The sequence below is a fragment of the Betta splendens genome, chromosome 7 (assembly GCF_900634795.4).
Source record: "Betta splendens chromosome 7, fBetSpl5.4, whole genome shotgun sequence".
NCBI classification, from domain to species: Eukaryota; Metazoa; Chordata; class Actinopteri; order Anabantiformes; family Osphronemidae; genus Betta; species Betta splendens.
Genome location: NC_040887.2, coordinates 5,408,238 through 5,425,337, shown reverse-complemented (window position 1 = coordinate 5,425,337; position 17,100 = coordinate 5,408,238). Strand labels below are relative to the sequence as shown.

The window sequence follows — 17,100 nt, the reverse complement described above, 5'->3', positions numbered from 1 at the left end:
TTTCTGGGAGATGTCTTACTTTGGCATTTGCATTGCACCTGTCACTTTCAATTGGACCAAAGCACTTGAAATGGATTCACAATCACTTGGGTTTCCTAGAAGGCAACAACTAAATTTCCCTGAATTTTTATTAAATATACCTGCTGCACTATTGAGACTACAACATGAATCTGCATTTTGGAGAAAACCAGTCAGAAGTCAGACCTCAGCCCAGAACAGATGCTGTAGAAGGACCTCGAGAGCAGGTCTCCTTAGACATCCTGAAAATGAGAGGACGTTTAAAAGGAATGACCCAAATGGCCTCCTGCATGTTGTGCTGGTCCAATCCACCACTACAAGACATGTATGCTAAAAGTAATTGCCGGAAGATGTGGCGCTGTCCTGTAATGACAGTTAAGAAAGTTCAAATAAAATAATCAAAAGAAATAAAAAGGTACAATGTCTTAATTGCTCCTGCAAATTCTGGCATAATTAGAAAACACAAACGACAAAACCATGTGTTTCATAAAAATAAGTATTTATTCATTGTTAAACAAAAAGACAAAAGATAGTAATTACACTGCTGCACTAGAAATACTTTAAGGGATCTTCCAACTGTTTATAAATACTACCTCCACAAAGTATAAATACATTTGAAAGCCCTCTTTTAGACATTTAAGCAGTATTACTTTTAGAGACACTTAAAATTCCTGTAAACCACCAACACACTCACGCAGACACACACAAAGTCTTTAAGTGATGTACATGCTAAAAGTGATTGCTCCATAACAAGGCCAAAGTATTTAAACAATATGCCACAGATATTTACATGGTTTTTAACTGAGCATGTACACAGTAACATTACTGCACTGTCCTTTAACAGCAGAGGCTCAAGTTTGTCTGTGTAGCTAAATTATGCTGCAGAGTCTCATGAAGGATCAAACGATTGACTTGAAAATGTGAAATTCAGTTGCCGAGCACTACACGTGTCAAACCTAAAAACATCAACTCTACTTACGTTTCAGATGTGTAAAATGAAGGTATGGATGACTGAATGTCATATGTGACAGCCTGGCAGAGTCAGAGTGTGTGTTGGAACAGTGTGATCTTTTTTTTTGACAGACAAAGCTTATTCATAAATTAATGATTTTGAAAACAACAACAACAAAAACAACAACACTAACAACACAGCACAGCTATAGATTCAGGTGTTTCAGCATGTCAGAGTCACAGTGATGAGTCAGAGGATGCATTATAAAAGGATTAGAGTATAAAATGATTTCAGCTGATGCAAAGAAGCGACATTTCCCCCGCCTCAGTGGTTTATAAATAAGATTAATGTTGACTGGTCAAGCTCCTTCTTGCCCTGCACCAGTAACAATTCCCATTGCAAAAGCTGATTATAAAAATATTTTCTCAATTCATAAAACTGACATAGGCTGATAGGCACTCTGATAAAAGGAGTCTGACTAATGCACATGTCCGTGTAGGATACAAATTTGAGCCTGAAGCGTTGCATTATTCCATGTCATCTTCATCAGAAATAGGCGGCTCAAAACTACACACCTCCTCGTAGGTTAAAACTGCAAGAAACAGGAAAATATCACATCAGTGAAACATGCATTAATATCAACATGTTACAAATCATATGAATCACATACGTTTCCACTCCTCAATGTCCAGCTCTCGACTTTCAAAGCTCTGGTCATAAGGCTCGGCCTCCGGCTCATCATCCGGGTCATGGTACTGACAGAAATACGGATGTGCCAGAGCCTCCGCTGCTGTTATCCTCTTGTCTGTGTCCAGAACCAGCATTTTCTCCAGAAGATCCACGGCTTAAATCAAACAACCAGAAATGAATCTCAGTCTCTCCTGACATTTGTTGTCATTTTAAACTTAGCACTTTGGAAAACGGGTAATTTTGAAACAACTTCTGAAACAAACATGTTCTTTCTGCTTTTACCCTGTGGGTTGGCACCGATGAATACATCAGCAAAGTTCCTCTTGGGCATTTGTGGCAATGAGAGAATGTAGTTTCTGGCCTGGAAAAAAAAATCAGTTAATAGAAAATCATGTCAGTTCCCACTAGTTGAAACATGTCATCCACATTCACTGGCACTGGCGTTATAATGCTTCCATTACCTCATGCTTCTGGATATGTTCAGTGTATAGTATTGTTGCTCCTCAGTTTATTATATCAACTGTGTAAATATTTGGTGTGGCACATTGCAAATGTGCTATCAGACTTGTTTATTTGCTGTTGTGGGAAGTAAAAGATGATTTAAAAAGGCATAAACAGCAGCTCCTCTCAGCCATCAAAGGCCGTGCTTGTGGCAAAATAAGTGATTGTTAGCCCTGACGTGTTGCCATGCAACATCACGACGTCTTAATGTGCTTGAAATTTGAGCTGCAGGAATAAAAACGAGCGTGTGTGTGTGAGGACTACGGAGGGGCAAAACACTAAAAATGTGTGGCTCAATTGTACTGTAAATGACACCAAACTCATTTGAAAGAGGCAGAAGAGCAAGTTTCCAGAAATATGCAAGAAAAGCAAAAAAAAAAAAAAAAACCCACAGAAGACAGAATCGGAAAGTATCAACACAGGAAGTGCTGTGAGTAAGCAGCAACACACTTTATGTTTACTTTAGCTAAGTGTGGCAACGCTGCAATCACATGCATTAAGCATGCCACACATATGATTAAAGACAAAGAGTAAACAGTGGATATTAGCACCTTGTGTTTGTACTAAGTTAAGACCTGCTTAGTTTTAAAAGTAGACAGAAGGGCTCGTTAGAGCAGGTGTGACTGTGCTGCTGCCTCCATCGCCTGTCTGGTCTAGAGAAATCAGCTGGGATCCTGCTCACCTCGTGGCTGGGCATCCTGTTTATTAGAGATGCTGGCGGTGTTCCTGTCAGGCGCATTATCTGCTGTAGCTGGTTTATATCTATGAAGCTTGTGTCAAGGTGAGCGACAGAGCAAAATTGGTTACGAAGCTGCTTGTCAACCTGACACTGTGCGGCTGAAAGCTACACAAACACAACCGTGTCAGCACTGAGTAGCAGACTTCAAGCCTTGAAGCAAGATGTGATGAAAAGATAAAAAGGGAGGATTTTAGGAATCAAATGGAAAAAAAAACAACAGTTTTAAGCACGACAGTCAGTGAAAGGCAGCACTGAAACACGTGTGCATCACAATAATGCCACAGCAAACACCATTTACCTTCACCCAGCTGAAGAGGCAAATAAAAACCCCAAAGCTTGAAAGGTTGGAAACATGCAGTCAGTTAGGAAGCGGTTACACAGAGCTGTTGCACAGCAGAGTGGCACGTTTAGTTCAGAAATCCGGTTAGAGAGAAACACGGTGAACTTACAGATTCTGAAGATATTTTCATCAAGAGCTCAGGCCCTGGCGTCCCGACGAGCATCATGATTAGCTTCAACTGATCAATGTCTACCAGCACTCGGTAAAGGAAGACCAGACGCTGGATGAGGGAAAACTCGTACTCTGACCTATTTGTGAAACATGTATCACTGGGAGGAGTTTTATTATCAGCTTTTGACAAAAAGCAAAGATGCACTGAAGAGCAGGGAAAGTATCAGAGGCGGTTAAAACAGGAAGTGAACATGAATTCACACAAGCCAGGCCGCTGGCGCTAGTCTCATCGAACATGGGGAGAGAAGAAGATAAACAGCACAGATCCTGCAGATTGAAAGGCCCACGCTGTACGAAAACTGGCAGCGGCAGACAGAAACTGGACCTGGGCCAACAAAACACAATGACAGTGTAGAAAGAGTGGAAACATTACAGCATAGGGGTAGGTCATGTAGAGAAGTGTGAAAACAGGTACTATTCAAGCTGCTCTCTGAATAGAACAACACCTCGGGCAGCGTCAGGCAAAAATGAAATGGGAAGAACGGAGAAGTTTTGTAAAACTGCATCTGCAACTGTACGTGCGGGTTTAAAAAAAGACAACTGGTGAAACAGCGATCGCACAACAGTGTCACATTATACTTAAACCATTTGATGGTATGCAGAGAGAATCTCAGCAGCTGGAGAGTTCTGGATGAAAAGGATACGGTCAGTACCAGGAAACAGAGTCCTTCCAGTGAGAAGTTCTGCCATTATACACCCCACCGACCAAATATCAACTGAAACACACAAGAGTTGTTGTCAAACTAATTGTGGCCATGGTGTCGGGATGTACAAGGTCAAGGCCATCTACCTGTCACGTTATAATGCATCCAGTTCAGCATGATCTCCGGGGCGCGATACCAGCGGGTCGCCACATACCCCGTCATCTCGTCATCCGTGAGCCGCGCCAAGCCAAAGTCCAGAATCTGACACAGGCGCAAAAACAGCACAGATGTTCATAGAGTACTGACATTTTAATAAAAGCCGATGTGGGTGGTTCACTCACCCTCAGCTCACAGTCTTCATTCACTGCCAGGTTACCAGGTTTTAAATCCTGAGGGGAATAAAGCCAGAAATGCATGATTCTGCAGACTTTGTTCTGGAGAAATATTCCTTCGAATGAATCTGTCATGTCTTTGTTGCCATTAAAATGAAAGCTTTTCATCACTAACAAACAGTTGTGTTTATGACTTCCCTTCCACGTAGTGTTTGCACAAGCTCAACTGTGCCCAGGGAGCAATGCCATAAACCCTGGGACAGCTTTCTACCAGAGGGCAGAGGACACCGTAACAACGCTCTTACAGGACACTTACTCTGTGAATGATGTCTGCTGAGTGGATGTACTAGAAAGAGACAGAGCAGAGCGTGCGTTAAGTCACACCACCAGTTAAAAAAAGCAGCAACTTCCCACTGCAGACAAGAGCCTCACCTTTAATCCTCGCAGGATTTGGTATATGAGGAACTGAACATGGTCATCTGTGAGTTTCTGGCATTTCACTATGTTGTTAAGATCTGCCCCCATGAGGTGAGTCACAAGATACCTGCCGGTCAGGAAATGATCATGATCAATACGTTACATAGGCACAAACATGCAAAGGCATCATAATGTTTGTCTCATTCTAAAAAGCCAGGCGGATACAAATGAATATGCACGTCCAACACAGCTTTTCCAATGTGGCTTAAACCGGTTTAGCTACTACTTCTTTTCGATCCAACTTCTCTCCAGAGGCAGCGAAAGGCCAAGCCCTTCACAAATGGAACGTCATTTAACAACACACCCAGTTAAATGTGCCTGGTGGGAGTGAATGAGCAGATAATTCCAGTCTAATCCCAGAGCTGTTTAAAATGCCTAAACAGGAGTTATGGAGGGAGGAAATGTCAGGATGCTGCAGCAGCGGCGCTTTGCAGCCACGTGCTGCTTCATGGGTCTGCAGCTCAGCGAATGCCTCTTTCATTAATACTCGTCTATTCTCCAATAGCACAGACAGCGAGGCCTTTAAATAGCGCTTAACACATGGGGATACAGACATATTCAAAGTTCATCCGCGTTGGAAAAAAAAAAGAAGCTATAAATAGTGACCTGTGTTTTTTCTCCGACAGAAACAGGAGCCTCGCAGTGGCTTTGTGACTCAGTCTGTATTTCTAGAGTCGGAGGGAACCACATGTACAGCACCTGCATAGCTGAGATTGTTTCCTGGAAATCTGCACACCACTTCACACATACTTCCAGCGCTCCAGCAAACGTGCAGATGGACGCAGACACATTTCTCGCTGACATCTGTGGCTGCGTTTGTTCTTCCATGTGGTGCAGGAGAGGCTTTCCTGCAGGAGCTCTTTCCACATGGCCGGCCTCTCCTCTTTTCCTTCCCTCAGGAGCAGAGCCTCCAGCACGGTCCACATGCATGACCTTGTATTGCCTCGAGTTCCCCCATGACATTATGCTAATCTGGGGGGAGGGTGGGGAATCTGGGGAGGAGAGCTTTCCATTTCAGCAGCAAACGGAGTTACAGCTGCTTAGAGTGTGAGGACTAACATTACAGCACTTTTCTGAACAGGGACACTTCCTTTCTCAGTTTGGGATATCATGCAAACCTTGCTGTATTTCATGCATTGCATTTTAGCCGTCAGTCTCTGTCCACATTACCCACAACACAACTAATTTCACGGTTAGGTCTTGGTGTGTAACATAAGTGGTTACTGAAGCTGACATAGGGAAAATGATCTGACTTGTCACAGAGACGTCAGGACTTTGTTTAGAAATAGAATAGCGCTAATAGTAACAGAATTACATATACAAACAGAAATTCTTTACTTGCAATTCTTTTAAATGCTTTTTGTTTTTTCAGTGAAACTATTTGTGAATACGTATTACAGCTTTAATGCATGCAAGTTTTTAAAAGAGGCAACTTTTATTATCATCCAATCTGTTATTTCCTGTAACTTTGTTTGTTTTGGAAGTTGTCTCTTACCCAATTTAGGGGTCTAAAAGGAACAAAAGGTGTCGCATTCTAAGGAGATTGTAACTAAAGAAACTTCATTGTGATATCACCTTAGCTACACTATTATAGGAAACAATGTTGTATTAATCTGGCACAGTTGGGGCAACACATTTTGCAACCAAGAATCAATCAGGAGATGATTTACTCCTACTACTAGTTTCATTTTGATGACGCTGCCGGTGGCTTCTGCATATTCTTCTATGTAAACGCTTGTGTTTCATGCTTAGCAATCACTGAAGTTAAAGAACAAGGAGGACCTAAGGTTCCCAGATTCTGACCTCAGCAGTTCACATTTTTTCCCAGTACTTTTGTGGCATTCCTCCCACAACAAATATGCATATTAGAAATAATCCTAAAACTGTTGGAGGCCAAGGCTTTAAAGTCTCCAAATGCTTCTTCAAAACACAGGGAAACTATGTCCCTATAGAAATAGATAATGTGTCAATCAAAAGTAAACACGATAGTGAAATACAGCCTCAAGCTCTCAGATGCATTATTAGTGTGGCTTAACTGAACAGATTTTTTTCAGTGCTTGATCTTGATACGAGTAAGTCAGCATGTAAGGCAGAGGAAGCGCATAACAAACCACCCACGCAATGCAGCGGCGGCACATACATCAGAGGTCTGAGTCACCGTCTAGCTGTCCACTTCCCATTTCAAGCAACTCTGTATAACAACAACAACTACCTGTATGCAAATGGCACAGCAGCTGATGTATGTTTGACAAAGGCTGCACCCAGTAAACGGGGGAAGGTGAAATAACTCTAAGAGTATGGACGTTCTAAGAAATGTTCCACTGTGCTCAGCCGGCTGGCCGCCGCCCAGCTATTTCCCCTCCACAGCCAGGATTTTCTGCTTCCGAGAAACTAAAGGCTTTGGTTTGTTAAATTACGCAGAAGAGCTGCACAGGCGACATCGTGAATGCAAGCCACAGGACACAGACCAGGAAACCTCGTGTAGCGACAGTCGACAGCCACTGTAAACAGAAAAATTTTACTCACACATCAGAAAATTTCTTCAGGGACGTGGCTGGGGTGAAGACGTCGAGGAGGCCGATCACCTGCGAGACATTTAACATGTGCGACAATGCATTTCAATAACAACCAGCTTCTTTTTACAACCAGACAAAGCAAAGGGAAGAGAAACAAGTTGACTCACATTTTCATGTTTCATGTGCTTAAGCAATCGGAGCTCTCTGTAAGTCCTCTTGGCATGAATAATGGACTGGAACGGCCGGGAGAGCTTCTTCACAGCAACCTTCAAACCGGTTTTCGCATCGTACGCAGAACTGTTGTGAACGTGAGCAAATATTTAAGTTCTGATCATTCAATGAAATAATTATTAAAGATACAGTATCAGAATAGGCTTAGAGTCATTAAACCTGAAACACAGAACACCATGAACTGCACATGAACTACAGAAAAGCAAGCTTGTCACCTTCAGGCAGAAACTTCATATGAGCGGAATATTTTGAACAGCACAAACTAATGAAGTCTAGAAAAGGGACGACTTCAGCAGAAAATGCCACGTTCTCAGCAAATTGGGAGCAGCCCTTCACTCTGAAAGCCGAACTCACGCTTCACCTGCTTAGCCACGGCCTGTGGGGAGACGCCAGTCATTGCTGCTGTCACTCACACTTTACAATATCAATAGTTGGTTAATCCAAAATCTACATGTTTTGTTTCGTCAGTCACGCGAATGTGCATGAACACGCGTCAAACAACTGAAACATGAATCATATGCCCCACAGTTACCTGCTAAATAAATAATGGCGGAGTGGATGATTCACTAACTTTCCAGGTTGTAAGTCGTAAATAACATTACAATTTGAGCCTAACTGATTGCATATAGTAATCAAATTCCAGGTTGGAGCCCTTCCTACGTTGCATAACACCAATTAGGTCCTCTGAACTCAGGGTGAACCTGGAGCAGAGTCCATCATGTAAACATAAACAATATAGGCCAAGACATAAAAAGCGACCGGTCATTGCTGAGCGGCCAGTAATCTGACCAGCAACAGATTATCCTATTGCCCAGCAACAGCACAGCTGCGCACGTCCATTTGCAAAACAAACATCTGCCACGTGAATCAAGTGCACCGCTGACAAGGTTGTGGCCTAGAAAGTATCAGCACACACGATTTAATCCATTAAGTCCAGTCTGTGAAACCTTTTGGTACAAACCAGTATGAAGGAAGTCCACCTCACCACAAAGATTGTCTGTCCAGCAGCACAAATCAGACACATATGAGCGCATCCTCTGCAGGTTTGTCAATCATTACTAAAAACTTTCGATCGGGGTGGGAAACAGCAAAGTTTTGACAATGCTTTGCTTCATAACAGTCACATTAGTCTGTACAGTTAAATTAGTGGGCCTACTAATAATCATTTCCTTAATGGACTTTATAATAGATTTTATGTCTTATCCTTTTGAATTATTTAACTTATTGTTTATGCTGGACTGCCAGAAAGCTCCTCACAAACTGCAAACAAATTCAAGTGTCAGTTGTACAGAAATATCCAGACTCTTTTCTTAAGTGCCTGAACAACAGTGCAAATAAAAGTGCATTACCATCAAATATAAGGGCGTGGAGAGATTTTCTTTATTTCATGGACTGAACAATATTTACAATACCGATGTAATTACAGGTTAGATCCATTGAAGTCAGTTAGAAGCACACGTGCCATGTTTGTTCCCGAGGTTCACCAACACCAGTTACAGGTGCATCAGTGTTCTCTAACCTGGTACTGTTTACACTGGGTTTTTTACATTTCAAAATAAAATCACAGTAAAATAATGCCTGAAAACAGAACCTGCGGCTAAATTGAGTTCGTGAATACTAATGTGTGACACTAAAACCAGTCGAGTAAATGCAACACTATAAGTGATCGGACGCTTTTTCCAACGTGAGAACTTTCTCTACGGAGGAACACGAACGGAACCCGCTCAGGTGTCGTCGGCGAAGAACAAGGAACACAGAACCCAACATGTTTTGCAACTGAGAGCCGTCGTGGCTCCACCTCGTTAGCAAACAGCCACCGCTCGCTAGCCAGACTTTAGCATCCGCAGCGCAGGCCTCGTCTAAATGAATGGAGGTTAACTTTGGGGAGCAGGCTGCGCACGCGAACGCAAACTCCACGGAAAGTGATTTACCACACGGATCCGTAGGCGCCGGAGCCGACCGGGGACAGCTTCTGGTAGCGCTCGGGGACTTCCCATATCGTCTTGTTGACGTCCTGCAGATAAAAGTTGGGTCTTTCTTTCTGCGACATTCCTGCAGAACCAGCTGCCGACCACCGACCTGACTTTCTGCGCCGAGTTCCGCAGTTGAACTTTTCCCAAGTTAAGAAAAGAAATAGAAAAGTGAGACGTCTGTCGCTGCTCGAGAACTTCGTGTGCCCTGAAACGACGGGACTGCCTCCGTATAAGACGTTGCAAAATCGCCGCGTACAAGTTGCACGTTTTTGAATCTTCACGCTGTTTGTTGCTCGCTCCGCCGCTCTCGAGCAGCTCCCGAGATTTCACCCCACTTGCAACACGACAGAAAGGTCTCGCGAGAGAACACGCGGCCCAACGAGAATAGAACAGAAACGAGAAGCTGGGCGGCATCGAAGCGCGACTGGAAAAAAAATAATTAACAGATCACAAAGACTTGCTTACCATGCAGTATTTCTAAACGGTGGCTTTTATATTATGCTATAAAGGGTAAATAATTACGACTTTGTTTAGAAGAAACAGTGTAGAAGGAAAAATTATTAGTCAAATGCCAGAAGTGGTGAATTAACGCCTATTCCTTAAGAATAGAATCACTCATGTCCAGTACCGATTTATTATATGAAACAGTCCATCACTACATTGTTATTTCTATTTTTAGAGATCAACTTTTATTTCAGTTTTAGTTAACAAGTACTTCTTACAGATGCAAATCTATCCTATAATACAAAGACTACTATGACATACATTTATGATTGATGTTTAAACCAGCTGTAGTAAATATATACAGTTTAACTTTTTTTTATTTTATTTTTTTTAAGTTTTACTTCTGCTCTTAATGTGGTGACAAATTATTCCATTAAATTCTTGATCCATGTACATCCATGTAAACCATATGTTGGTTTTAGGTTCTTATTCCAACCATAAAATACCTTTTATTACTATAAAACTCCTGAAAATTATGTATTATAATAAAATAACTGAAAGTAAAAGAAACACATTAAGTAATATCCTGCTTTACGGTATTAGCTTACATAGAAAACCTGAAGGCAGCATTAAAAGTCATTCTTCATTCCTGAAGATTCGTACATTTTGTTTTATTGAAAATAAGGTCATTACTGCACCAGAAAACAAGCCTATAGCTTCTTAGATGCAGCAGAAAATTTTAGCAACTATATATATATTTTTTTTTTATCTAAAGTCTCATACATCAACAAAACAAAGTAACATTACCCTCTACAAAAATGTAACTTTTGTAAATGTGAGCCACAGTTTAGGTTTAAGATTATTTCTACAGACAAACTGAAAACTTTGAAAATACACAATATCCCCAATATGGAGACCTTGTAATGTAGTATTAGGTTAGCAAACCTAATGTATGACAAATAATACTAATAAAAGTAAATAAATGCATATACCTATTAGTACATTTGTTGAAACTGAGCTGATTTTAAAATATCTAAATTTCTGCATCTTGGCTGAAGCGTCTGTTCATCTTCTGGTTTAAGCATCATCTGAGTCTTCTTCCTCTCTCTGATGGAGTGATGATGAAGACTTAAGTGGAACGGAGTCAAATCCATCCGAGGACCTCTGAAATCACATTAAGGATATGAAGAATGCCGAGTATTTGTAGCTCAGTGTGTGAGGATGAAGTTGTTACCAACCTCCCGTGAGAAGGACCGAATTTTGGCAAAGAAGGGTTTCTTGGTGAGGTCCATGAGTTCGTCCTCTGCATCCTCCCCCTCCATTATCGCACAGCTGTCTGCAGTGGGCAGCTCGCACTCTTTACCCCCAGCAGTCATCTTCAGCTTAGAGTACTTATACTGCAGCCTGAAGGAGGAGGACGACAAGAATTCTCATTTTTACTAAATGACAAACACTTCAAGAAGCACTACAGGAAATGAAAAGCTCAGTTCTCTCACTTCCGAGTCTTCTTCCAGAAATAGCAGATGATACCAACAAGTAGCACAGCAGCGATGGTTCCCGTGGAAACGCCGAACTTCAGCCAGAAATCCAGAGTCACACAAGCGCTGACTTTTTGTGTCGGTAGAGTCTCTCCTCCGTGACACTGCAACGGCTGCTGCCACACATATGTGGTCCTCTGAAACGTTCAGGTGAGATTTAGAACAAAGGCATCTGATTGGACGGGATCTGTGTGATTAGAATTGCTAAGGATTTCTTTTCCCACAGCATGGGTTTGTGTCACCACCTGTATTCCCTGGACACAAGCGCTGGTGATCTCCTTGTAGTGGCTCTTGGTGCAGAGTGGACACGCGTGCTGGCTCTGCCACAGGAAGTGAAAGCTACAACCGTCACACGTCCCCTCTGAGCAGTTACTGTGGCGAGAGGAAAAATTTAAAAAAAAGGTGTAAGCCTCATCTGAGGTCAGACGTTGAGCTCTGCCGTGATGCAGGACGTACCTCGGCATGGTGATGCGGTCATTAGCCGTCACTGTGGGACTGCACCTCAGCCTGATGGTGGCTGACCTGCCCTGCTTACATGCCTGAGTCGTCTCACTGGATCTGGGAAAGGAGAAGAAGTCACAAACATGGGATATTGTTTTGTTTTGGCTGCTAATAACGTGGTAAACGCAATAAAACTGTTACTTGTAATAGAATATGACGTCTGGCAGGCCGGAGGCTGCAGGAAACAGCCAGGCAGGAGAAGAGATGCCTCCCAGGGCCGTGTCAGTGGTCACGCCTTCACAAGACACAACAGACCTATTAGTGCAGGTTGACGTTTGCCGTCACCGTCGTATTACTTGTGTGAACTGTCCTAAATTTACCAATGAGTGAGTCAGCGATGAGGAAGGGCTGAGAGGACAAGACGCTCTGAGTCCTGAGTTCAGAGGGAACCACGGTGGACTGACAGACGTAGCCGCTCACATTCCTCCCACTCTCCGTCACGTTGTCCACGCACGCGGCTGGAACGCGGCCCTGCGGGTGGAGCGCGGCGGGTTGAAATCCGCACCGAGGCGTGGACGGCACAAGCACAGCTTTCTCACCTCTTTCCCGCACAGAGCCACGTTGAAGAGCTGGAAATACCGGAGGCCTTTGCTGGTGAAGCGGGGGCTGCTGTGGAAGCTGGTGACGTTGGCCAAGGCGGAGAAGTCGTAGCTCAGAGCTCGTCCTCTCGTCTCTACAGCCAGCGTGCAGTCACTGAGACAAGCCGAGTAGGCCTGAGGATGAAGCTCATTATATTTAGCTCTTCTCCTTTTCCTGAATCTCCACACTGCACGGTTTGCGTCCTTTGGGATTTTCCTACCTGGTTTCTGTGTGTGTTCGGTCCACACTGAACACAAGCAGCCGTTCCCACAGGATACTGGGCCCTGATGATGGTATTTGGAGGGCAGCGGCCGCACTCTCCCGTCCCGTCGACCATGTAGTGTCCCGGCGGGCAGGGGACGCAGCCGGACTCGGCCGCGGCCGAGCTCAGGGCGCAGCGGCGGCACTGCGACGCCACGCCGCCCACCACGTTGGTGACGTGGATGGAGTAGATCTTTGCCACGTCGCCGCTGTGCTTCCTGTCCTGAGAGAGGCAGAAGCAAAGGGGAATTAAAACCCCAGATTGTAAGTGAGTAGAAGCTAGCGAGGCTTCTCACCATGCTGAAGCTCTCCGTTCGCTGGAACGTCCAGCTGAAGGTGACGGTGCGGTTGCTCTGGATCAGATACGAGTACGACTGCTTCCCGTTGTTGCCGTTCCACTGCTCCACTATATTGTTATTCCACTCACTGTAACCCTGCAGGAGGACACGCTGGCCTCATATACGACATCCACCTTTATAACAGAGCCGAGCTTAGCGCAATGTTCACTCACTGCCAGGAAGGAAAACTTGCAGTCCGCTGCACACACGGTCTCGAAGACGAAGGTGATGTGAGCCAGTTCGCTCCGCTCGCCGCCTTTGCTCGTGGACTGAGGCAGGCTGCAGAGACGAGACTCCTCAGAGATGAGCCGCAGACGTGTGCCATATGCAGATTTAACCGAACAAGAAAGCTTGACCTCACCTGTATCCGGGGACGCTGAGGATGAGCATCAGGTAGTCCGTGTCCTGGTCCCCTGGGGTTGTGTAAACATACTCTCCAGCCACCTCCCATGCTGTCATCAAAAACAACAAAAAAGAGCAGTAGCAATACATGCTTATTTAAACAAACCTCAGCCTAAACTAATAAATGACTCCTGAACTCTCACCCGTGTTGTGGCTGGAGATTCTGACATCGGGTCTCAAGATTAAGCTCCTCATGTTGCTCGGCATCATGTTCCACCATTTGTACTCAAAGCCCACTACTGGTTCAGTACCGACGGGGCACTTGGAACAAGCTGGAAATACAAGTGTTATGACGCTGGTATAAAAATATAGCTTTTACTACATAGCAGTATATGGATTAGGTTCGGTATGGGAGCAGTTTGAACCTGCCCGTCAGTAAATGTGTACCTGTTCCGTTTGAATAGAAGCCGTCGGTGCAGGGTTCACAGGTGGAGGAGTTTGTGACAAAGAACCCGGGGTTGCACGGTGGACAGGTTTTCTTCTCCCCCGAAGCCGGGAGGTTCACGGCTCCTTCAATGGTCTCATTGCAGACCTTGGGTTCAATCCACTTGTACATGAGTTGAGTCTGGGCACACAGTGAACAGCCATGAAAGAAGTGACCCCAGGCTCTGTGACGCAAGCAGCGCGGCTCATTCATATGTAGGGAAACCTAAGCGCTACCGCAGATGGCTACGACCGGACCTCTACTGACTGAATCCACTCAGGCGCTCTCCTACATTACCTTTCCCTCAGAGTCGCACGGGGTGTGGGTGTAGAAATAGTCACTGTTTGCACACGCGGGCCTCGGTTTGCAGCTCCCTGAACCGGCCTCTGGAAAAAAACGGAGGAAACACGCAGCTCCCATTAAGATCCAGCGATAAGACACGTGCATGCAGATGATGTCACCAAGTCACAGTTTGGATGTTTGCGTTAAAACTCGGGCCGACCTGAATATTTGTCCCCTTCACACTGACGGCAGACGGTTGCGCCCTTGGTGGAGTAGGTGTCTGCGGGGCAGGGGGCGCAGCGGGCGGATCCCGGACTCTCACTGTAGGTGCCGGGTTTGCAGTGGAAGCACTCTGACGTGTAGGCCACCCCTGCAGGAGAGCAGCCCACCGTTCAATCACCAACACTGAAGCTCACGAGCGAATGCGTGACTCCGGCTGAGGCTCTACCGGAGATGGCGATGTTCCTCAACAGCACGGGCTTCACCGACGCGCCCAGCAGGTACGCGGTGGTTCTCCAGAACAGCACGTTGTTGCCGCTGTTGAGCTCCATCTGCAGGGTGGGCGTAGGAGCGGGAGGGAGATCAGAGCTTCAGCCAACGGGTGAACAGAAACGCTGAAGCGGAGGTTGGACTCACCTTGTACTGACTCCAGTCCTTTTCTGTGATTTTCATCCAGCGGGTGGTGGAGTCCGTCGACTGGCACTGGTCGTTCTGAACCTGCAAGAGAGAGGGAACGGTTGGAAATGAGATTGGAACGGTTATCTTTGTCAGCGACGATCATTTCAGGGCGCTTACGAAGAACTCAAAGTAGATGCTGCTGTCGGCGTAGACGTATTCGAAGGTGACGGTTCCCGGCGTCTTCAGGCTCACGGCGTACGACAGCGTCGCCGTGCACTCGTCTGCGTTGGAGGCCACGTACTCGCCCCTCGGCGTCCAGGTGGAGCTGGAAAGGTCCAAACATAGCGAATGTCAGTCACGCTGCGAAAACAAACAAAAAAAAAAAAAGCGTGGCGATTGGAGAGCTCGGGACCGACTTGGAGCAGTCGGTGCGGGCGTCCCAGCCGTGCACCGCGGCGCCGTGCGTCACGAAGCCGGCGGGAAGGCCGTCCCACTCGTCGAAGGCCACGCCCGTGCCCAGCGAGTAGGTGCCGGCGGCGCAACTCTGGCACGTCTGCGACTGCATGTCCAGGAACTCGCCCTCGCTGCAGGAGAAGGCTGCGGGAGGAGGAGCGATGAGCACGAGGCCACGGACGCACACACAGAGCCGCGCGCTACTCACTGCACTGCGTGCCCTTCACGGGGTCCGGGAGGCCCGTGCACGTCTGGGCCTTGTTGGGCACCGCCACCCGCCATCGCGAGCCCAGGACGTCGCACGCCGTGTACTCAAAGTGATAGTCGGACTGAGGACACAAGCACAGCAACGGGTCATCAGGCGGTTTCCAGCGGATCCCGTGCCTCCGAACTGGACCAGCCTCTTTTACAAACAGAAGCGGGGGCAAATATTTGCAGAGGCAGTCGTCTCAACCGTTTAACCGCTTTATTCGCACAGCTCAGCACCTTCAGGGAATATCAGCCCAAAACAAACATTTGGTTACGGTGTTGCCACATTTTTACACCTTGTCCGTGGAGTGAAGCACTTTTAAAGGTTGTCTTGTTCTTCTGGCACCAAAGCTGCGTTATCTTAAGATTTGGTCACTCAGCACCAACGCAGCCTGGTGGGATTAATGGTTAACAGGAACAGCAGCAGTGTTTTCCATTAGAGCCACTACATTAGCTGCGGCTGGAGTATCGGGTGAACGTGGGCGCATCTGATGTAAAAACATACGAGGCTGAGGCCTAATCACCTTTTACACAAACAGGAGAAAACCAAGGCGACGGGACACGGTGAGCGCGGCCTCAGGGCCACAGACACGCACTCACCTGCTGAAGGTAGCTCCTGAGGTCACCGAGCCCCAAACGAGTACGGCTAGAGGTTTGCTGATAAACTGAGGCATTTTGAGTATTATCGCACATTATTGTCTCTTATGCAAACTGAAAAAGATGTAGCGGCAGGTAGGAAGCTAGCGGTGAAACACACTGGCGATAACGCAGCCTGGGAAACATATGTTCAGTTCCCTCACACAGCATGAGGAGGTTTTCACAAGATGAACTTAAACAAATACTGCAGAAACAAGTAGGTTCAAATTCCACATCAGAACATTTGAAGATTTCTTTCATTCCTCAGTACATATTTAAAGCCCTTGAATTAATTTCATTGTTTATCTTTATAAGTTTTTAGCAAGAGTGCAAATGACCATAGCAAACTGTCTTACTTTAATATTAAGAAGGCGCATGTAAATACATCATTTTCTGATTCAGGCTGTAAAACACATGGCACAACAGGCTGGACTTTTCTTCTAAGCTGCGCCTGATAAGACTCGTTGACTAAGTTGATTCATGACACGCAATTGAGCAAAAGCCATCATCCAGCGCAAACACCTCCTCCTCACCTCTTTGCACATGGGCAAATCCGCAGACGCCGGTGCGAAAAGCAGCCCGAGTATGAAGCAGCTCAGGTGAACCAGGCCCCGCTGCATCGTCGCGTCGTGCCACGGCCGAAAGTGATGGAGACGGAAGAGCACGGTTGACCTCCGCCCTCAGGTGCAGCCTGCCCGGCAGCTGGGGGCGGGGCTTCACTGAGCGTCAGCAGATGCTGACAGGTGATTGGCTCAGGTGCCCGTTCTTACACTGAATCATCATTTAACGGC

General features: G+C 45.8%; 2 protein-coding genes across 4 annotated transcripts; both read right to left on the bottom strand.

Annotated features, from left to right (window-relative positions):
• Nucleotides 1-496: 496 nt before the first annotated feature.
• On the bottom strand, nt 497-9,940 carry mapk14a (mitogen-activated protein kinase 14a). Of its 3 annotated transcripts, none has more exons than XM_029157090.3 (12): nt 9,543-9,938; nt 7,548-7,677; nt 7,391-7,449; nt 4,820-4,931; nt 4,704-4,733; nt 4,397-4,444; nt 4,202-4,316; nt 4,056-4,127; nt 2,844-2,923; nt 1,943-2,021; nt 1,641-1,814; nt 497-1,562 (listed from the first exon to the last, which is right to left on the bottom strand). In XM_029157090.3, exons 1-12 carry the CDS (start codon nt 9,659-9,661, stop codon nt 1,498-1,500), a joined length of 1,083 nt encoding a protein of 360 aa, XP_029012923.1. In that variant the 5' UTR covers nt 9,662-9,938; the 3' UTR covers nt 497-1,497. The 3 variants fall into 3 exon arrangements, with proteins under 3 accessions (XP_029012923.1, XP_029012922.1, XP_029012924.1); XM_029157089.3 differs by lacking the exon at nt 2,844-2,923 and adding an exon at nt 3,350-3,429 and having other exon boundaries at nt 9,543-9,936; XM_029157091.3 differs by lacking the exon at nt 497-1,562 and adding an exon at nt 3,350-3,429 and having other exon boundaries at nt 1,675-1,814; nt 2,844-2,931; nt 9,543-9,940.
• A 264-nt stretch (nt 9,941-10,204) lies between these two features.
• Nucleotides 10,205-17,001, bottom strand: elapor1 (endosome-lysosome associated apoptosis and autophagy regulator 1). Its single transcript, XM_029157083.3, has 22 exons — nt 16,843-17,001; nt 15,633-15,753; nt 15,388-15,568; nt 15,149-15,296; nt 14,990-15,070; nt 14,802-14,904; nt 14,574-14,723; nt 14,369-14,457; nt 14,035-14,212; nt 13,791-13,919; nt 13,607-13,697; nt 13,419-13,524; nt 13,204-13,341; nt 12,867-13,130; nt 12,607-12,780; nt 12,388-12,538; nt 12,209-12,302; nt 12,023-12,124; nt 11,812-11,938; nt 11,525-11,703; nt 11,267-11,432; nt 10,205-11,192 (listed from the first exon to the last, which is right to left on the bottom strand). The coding sequence occupies exons 1-22, from the start codon at nt 16,927-16,929 to the stop codon at nt 11,106-11,108; spliced, it is 2,946 nt and encodes a 981-aa protein (XP_029012916.1). The 5' UTR covers nt 16,930-17,001; the 3' UTR covers nt 10,205-11,105.
• Nucleotides 17,002-17,100: the final 99 nt, after the last annotated feature.

Bases quoted from the DNA above. Each gene is read 5' to 3' on its own strand.
- elapor1 (XM_029157083.3), bottom strand. From the start codon at position 16,929: ATGCAGCGGGGCCTGGTTCACCTGAGCTGCTTCATACTCGGGCTGCTT. The intron at 15,297-15,387 runs GTCGGTCCCGAG...GGACCTTTCCAG, and splicing joins GCCCGCACCGACTGCTCCAA to CTCCACCTGGACGCCGAGGG. The intron at 14,724-14,801 runs GTAGAGCCTCAG...GCTCTCCTGCAG, and splicing joins GAGGAACATCGCCATCTCCG to GGGTGGCCTACACGTCAGAG.
- mapk14a (XM_029157090.3), bottom strand. From the start codon at position 9,661: ATGTCGCAGAAAGAAAGACCCAACTTTTATCTGCAGGACGTCAACAAG. The intron at 4,932-7,390 runs GTGAGTAAAATT...CCTGACCGGCAG, and splicing joins CTGAAGAAATTTTCTGATGT to GTATCTTGTGACTCACCTCA. The intron at 1,815-1,942 runs GTAAAAGCAGAA...GTTTGATTTAAG, and splicing joins CATCGGTGCCAACCCACAGG to CCGTGGATCTTCTGGAGAAA.